Source organism: Mya arenaria, chromosome 10 (assembly GCF_026914265.1).
Source record: "Mya arenaria isolate MELC-2E11 chromosome 10, ASM2691426v1".
In the NCBI taxonomy this organism is placed as follows: Eukaryota; Metazoa; Mollusca; class Bivalvia; order Myida; family Myidae; genus Mya; species Mya arenaria.
In genome coordinates, this window is record NC_069131.1 from 34241657 (window position 1) to 34248243 (window position 6587).

The following is a 6587-nucleotide window of genomic DNA, read 5'->3' on the forward strand; positions in this document are numbered from 1 at the left end:
TTTCCAAAATAAATAAAATTGCAAGTTTGAAAAAGGTGGGAGTTAAACTCTGAAAAAGCCTGAAATTAGGTTGGCGCTGGCTGATTTTTCACGGACATATTTAGTTCCAAAATGGTTATCAGTACGGAAAGGTTTTTTGTAAATGATCTACCGGAACTTAAATGGCTACCAAGGTCGTCAATCATGCAGTCATTGCAAGAGCGATAGTTGTAGTTTATATTTGATTGCAAATGCCTATATTCATTTTGTGAGTTATTTTTCAAGTCACCTTTACATCAATTTTCATGGTATGAGATATGACAAAGTATTTTAATAGATAATTATTCCTTTGCAATTTTTCCAAAGGAAAAGTGGATAACCTCGGTTAATACATTTGGGTATGTTATTTGGCGGGCAGGTGGCGGTGACCATTGGCGCTTGTGTCCAGACTTTAACGTAGCCAGGTTTATGATATTTTGAAATAACTTACCAATTATGTTGAACAAGAATACTGCGGTTTGGAGTTCTTTCATTTATTAAATAATTTATAGCATTGCATTTGCTTGATCTCAAATAGCATTTTTGCTAAAAGCGAAACAAATATTTTAATTATTATATCGCTCGCTCGCTTAATTACTTTTAGGGAAAAATCAGATAAAAAAATTATCAATGTGGTGAAGCCTAAGGATAAAATACAATTAAACTATCATTGTATTACTAGGCAAGAAAGAAAAAAAACGTGGTTATTGAACGTTTTACGCGTCTAGAAGCATCTAAACTCATAAAACCACAGCAAGTTATTGCTGGTTAGCATGTTATGTTGTGCACGTTTGATGCTACTTAGTTTGACTAAAATAATTCCTCTTTATCATGTACGAAATGACATGAAAACTTGTCGTATATAACCCTTAATAAGTGTACACCCTTCTCCTGAAACTTCATTGGAATGTTTGACACCATTGGTAGTTGTTTCCATGATATCGTTTGGAGATTTCTCTTAGTTGATGACTTAGTACAATATTACACAGATTTGGTGTGGATCAAGGACGTCATAGTGAAAGGGCTAAATTTTGGAGCGAAACTTCGGACATTTGACCCCCTTTCTCACCTACCGAAACATATGAGGTGTACATGTAGTCAGAGGATTTGGGTCCCGTTACGAAATCTGTCATTGCATTTTTCGTCTACATGCATGTGATTATTTTTTTTCTGCGATATCGACATAAAGCAAGTATCTTGGACAATTAAAGATTGTCTGAAATCTGTCCCTTCGTTTATATTTCATGTATATATTCTTCATTATTCTCTGATCACAGATAACAGATACAAGATAAAACACAATGTTTTAAACGATGTGCTGCTGGTTTTACGCGTACATTAAGAATATATGTTTTTGTAACTGCATTCCTCAAACCTACATAGCACAATAAAATATGCAGTGCATTTTACTTTTGTAGTTAATAAAAAAGAAAAGCAACATTTTTTTCACTTGAATACATTGGTTTTATATATGGCTCTGAATAAAAATACATGAAATTTGTTTTATATATCAATCACTTTTTCACTGGAACGAAGTCTATGTCTGTTTAACCGTCAACATGTATTATGATGTTGATAACGAATTACAGTACATGCAATAGTATACGTACTAAGAAATGTTGAACAATTCGGATTTACATAAAATAATATCATACAATATATGACTTGCAAACTTGAATTTACAATATAAGAAATAATTATTTTCCGTGTCTGTCCTGTTTTACTTTCGTCTGATCACAGTTGCTGCCATCACCATTGGAAACACTGTCTTTCTGTGTTAAGACTCAATCAGATAGTGATCCGCCACGAACGTTTTGCTGAAATAAAAGTTGTGCTTAAAATGAAGTTTCAAATCATGCCCGAGTTAAGTTCAGTTACGTCTGCATACAACTTTGCTCAGTCTTAGCAGGTTTTTTTGCGAATAAATATACCATTTAATGTAAAAAAATAAAGCAAGATGTTAATTAAATCCAAATCGATGTAGAGTAAGTGATGTAATACGCATTGCTTAAACTTAAAAATTTCAATGTCCTTTACATCAAGTTCGAGACGACGAGGACATCGAGCCAAGCGATATCGAGCGAACGGGTTTCGAAGGAAAATCAATTGCAGTGGAACTGTTTTCCTTACATAAATATCATATAATTGTTTCTTACGTATGTGATGTTGTCGTTTACATGTTCAGAGACGTTTGAATAGTCAGTTGTTTGTTCCATCGTGTGAACATCTGTTCCTTGAAGAGCCTCATACCTAAGATCATTGAGCTCAACCTCACGCAAATTAGCATCCACTGTGTCATAATCTTTTCGGGCTAAAGCATTGAAACATATGTGATTACGTGCAAAGAACTTTTATAAACATACCATTTTAAACAAGCGAAACTTCGTTTTTATAATTGCCGCTTGTGCCAAAGACAAAGCTAGTAGGTTGAAAAAGACAGTTATAAGATGCAAATTAATCGAAACGATACAAATTTATTGAATAACTTTACCGTCATGAAGTGAATTATTGCGTTCCGTGTTCGACCTTCCCCTGAAATACATCATCGGTCGATTATTTACGCCTTAATATATTCCCAGAAACAAAACCTCGGTACATTGATATAAAAACTGTTATTCTACACTTTGTATATATCCAACCTTTTCATTAGTCGAACAGCTGTAAGGTGCCAACCAACGGAGAGTTATATACTCTGTAAAAAATGTTGTTTGTGTTAACAAACTCGTGTGTGTAACAGGACGCTTTGACAAGATAAGCTACTGGAAATATAATGAATGTCATTGTCGTTATTTTGGTAGCAAAACATTGTGTCGATGTATTTGTACAAATAAACTGAAATTAAACGAGATATAAACTTCATATTCAGTCAAAAGCTATACATTGTATTGTTTTTATCTTCAGATATGCATGAAAGCCGGTATAATCCAATATTAAGTTCACCTATCATTTTTTTATCATTTTCTATCCATGCTGTCTTTTTCTTTTCTTTATTAATGACGTAATAAATGTATGTGTTTTTCACAATTGTTACGAACCTTTTACGAAACCAAAGCATAGCAATTATTGCAAGGATTATAAGCCCCACAACGCCTCCACCGAGACCCCCTCCAAGTGCTTCTGTCATTGTGGTCTGTTTTTCACTTCTATTTCCAACGTCTGCAGAAAAAAGATAGAAGTATACACCTATCTCCGTTGACACTAATCAACCTACCATATCCGAAATCAAATGAAAAGCTGTTATCAAACAAGCAAAATCCATATATTATATCCCTCGCCAAGTCATCCATTGTCGAAAAACCTAGAATTGAATACGAATCCAATTTAAGCAGTTTTCGGCAAAATTTTATGATATTTAAAAAATATCTGTTAATATGAAATGGAAACGTTTTTGTGAATTCACATTCATTGATGTAGCATTGCTTCATAAAATATATTCAGTAGATACATTTTTATTGCATTTCAATATAATAATTTAGTTTAACAAATTGTCTTTTAAACACTTCATACCACATATTATAGTTGCAAACTATCAGTATCATACAACTTCATTATTTCTGTTTTATTTTTTGATGTTAGTTACATTGAAATGACACCTCTCATTTTTGTCAAACCAGAATAAAAGCTATGTTATTGCCTATTGTTTTTTTCAACCCAGTTATATATTAAGGTTTGGACGTGGTTTCTTTCAACGACATGTTCAATACTTACATAATGTGTTAGATATTTCAGATGTACATAAGAGACAAAAGAAAGCTAATTCTCGATTTCTTTTCGATTTTATCAATGTGTTTTAATTAGTGTATTATGCAAGGGTAACACTTCAATGGTTGTATGGGCAAACACTAGGAAATTATCGGGTGCAAAAACGTTTTAAATAGTTTTGCAATTCAAAAACAACATATTTTACCCGAACAGCCGTTGGATTGATTGCATGCTTCACAATGTGATCCACACGCAGTGCACTGATGTCCCCAATATCCATTTTTACAAGATATACATTCGCCGCTTCTTTTGTTACATGTTGAACAGTGTTGTTCACAGGGATGTTCACACTTGTTCCCCCAATATCCAAGAACACATGACAAACAATTACCATTCGACCTTTCACATTTAGATTCGCTACAACGTGACACGCAACTGTTTTCGCATGCACTTCCCCAATATCCGTCAAAACAAGATTGGCAACCGGTTGAGTCACATAAAGAACAATGGGTTCCACATGGATAACAAAAAGTATTGTTCACGTAGTGTCCAGGTTTACAGGACAGGCAATAACCATCCCATATAATACACGATGTACAGTTTTGCGCACATTATATCACATATACTTCCCCAGTATCCGTCATGACATGATGTACAACGTCTTGGGCCACAAACTGCACAGTGTTTACCACATGTGGTACATTTGCCACGATGAAAGTAGTATCCCGATTCACAGGACAGACAATAACCAACCAATTTACTACACGAAACACAGTTTTGCGCACAGTTTTTATCACATGAACTTCCCCAGTATCCGTCATAACACAATGTACACTCTCTTCGGCCACATACTACACAGTGCGTACCACAAGTGGTACATTTGCCATAAGAAAGGTAGTGTCCAGGTTTACATGACAGACAATAACCATTAGATTTCAGACACAAAGTACACTTTTGCGCACATTTCTTATCACATGTGTTTCCCCAGTAGCCTTCATAAACGAGTTACAGCCGTATGAAGCGCAAGATTGGCATTGTGGTCCACAGTTATAACAACTTAAGTTTCTCACATAGTATCCGGATATACATTTTGAACAGAAATTGCTATGATTTTGATGACATCTTAGGCAATTCTGAGCAGTACACTCCTGTGTACAGACAACTGTAACAAACAACAACAAAACTAATGTATTCGTATGCAATTGTATTCAAATGGAATTCTTGATGATAATTAATATTGTTTTTCGGAAGGTGTATATCTTTTAAAAAATGGAATGAACATTAATTTATAGGTTTGAACCAATTACAATGAATTTAATGCCGAAATTTGGTCCATGTCATGTTTCCTTTATAACAGACACGATTGCAAAGTTTGATGTGCAACGATTTAACGTACATTAGGTCAGTTTAGACTTACAAAATCAAATATCTTTATCTGCTGGATAATTTATTTATTTGACGCTAAATATCATAATTCAAAGATATAATGCACTTGATCTCTTGAGGAATTGATACATATAGCGGATTTTTTAGATATGGGCCGGGATTCTCATACTGCATATGTTCGGATTTTGTTATTATTATGTTTGACGTCTGCTGATGTTATTTATTTGATTTCGATAGACAAATAATAGCTTATACAAATATAAGTTAAAACATATGTATTGTTCTAAATTGTAGTTTAAAACAGTGTCCTTAAAATTCGAATTTTGTTTTAAACCTCGTCTATACAAGTTTATTTATTCATTATGTTTTTGTTTTATTGTATTTTCTCGAGATATAATGATTGTAAATGTTAAAGGCAATGTAATATATTGGGATATTTAGCATTTTGGTTTTTGAACCTTGATATACATTTACAAAGATATGCAATATAACAGCAATTTCTTTATGTATTTTTTAAAATATTAAAATATTTATGAGATCCTTTATTTTATCTGACAACAAAAAACTTACCTCGCACAAGTATGAACAGAACAGCAAACAAGTACATTTGGCTTGTGGGCATCTTCGTCATAAGTATCCAGTTTTCAAAACTCATGATTAATTGTTGCTAAATATTCATAGACCTTTTATTGCTTGATATTTAATCCCTTCAGAGAGAAGTATCATTCTTATTCCACGTATGAATAAACACTGTTTACACAAAGCTTGCACGCCAAGTATAGAATGTAAAAGTATTAGATATGCTTTGGGACACGTTATGTAATATATAAACCTGGATGTGTAGTAAACTCAGGACTATATATGTACTGAAGCAAAACATTATTGTATAAATAGATAATGACCATGAACTAAAATTGAATTGATCCAAAACGTACGAATTATTACCTAAAAACACGATGTTGGAGCCACTTTCAAACTATTATAATATCAGATTGTAATTTGGAACCAATGCGAACTTTTCGAACAATTGATATTTAATGTCTGCTGATTGTTTAACTGGATGTACATACAAGAAGACAAGTGCTGTGGTTAAAGTATTCATATGAATTTCATGATAAGTGTTAAGCTTAATTAAGAGTGTGTAAGTGCGTTCAATATAAATAAGTCAATGAGGATATAATCCCACATAACACACTCTTAAACAATATTAACACTCGATACAAAATAATTCAATACAAGACTTTTAGTTACAACAACAGGAAATGAATGTATTATACATGTTGAATAACAGGGTTAGAACAACTAGAATAATAAAACTACTCAGGCCTGAACTTATACCTAAATTAAAAGTATATTTAATAGTTCACGTATGCATTTTAGAATAAAGCTACATTCTACATATTAATATTTTTAACCCTACATTATGAATATGCTCAGGTTCGATAGAACCTTATATTATTTTATTATGTATTTCATATTCG

The 6587-nt window shown here is 32.9% G+C and overlaps 1 protein-coding gene across 1 annotated transcript; it reads right to left on the reverse strand.

The window, feature by feature from the left end:
- Positions 1-1471: 1471 nt before the first annotated feature.
- LOC128205314 (uncharacterized) lies at positions 1472-5892 on the reverse strand. The gene is made up of 5 exons (XM_052906847.1): positions 5677-5892; positions 3054-3174; positions 2510-2550; positions 2175-2329; positions 1472-1835 (listed from the first exon to the last, which is right to left on the reverse strand). The coding sequence occupies exons 1-5, from the start codon at positions 5759-5761 to the stop codon at positions 1803-1805; spliced, it is 435 nt and encodes a 144-aa protein (XP_052762807.1). The 5' UTR covers positions 5762-5892; the 3' UTR covers positions 1472-1802.
- Positions 5893-6587: the final 695 nt, after the last annotated feature.

Bases quoted from the DNA above. Each gene is read 5' to 3' on its own strand.
- LOC128205314 (XM_052906847.1), bottom strand. From the start codon at position 5,761: ATGAGTTTTGAAAACTGGATACTTATGACGAAGATGCCCACAAGCCAA. The intron at 3,175-5,676 runs GTAAGTTTTTTG...TTTTTTCTGCAG, and splicing joins TCTGTTCATACTTGTGCGAG to ACGTTGGAAATAGAAGTGAA. The intron at 2,551-3,053 runs GTTCGTAACAAT...GATGTATTTCAG, and splicing joins ATGCTTTGGTTTCGTAAAAG to GGGAAGGTCGAACACGGAAC.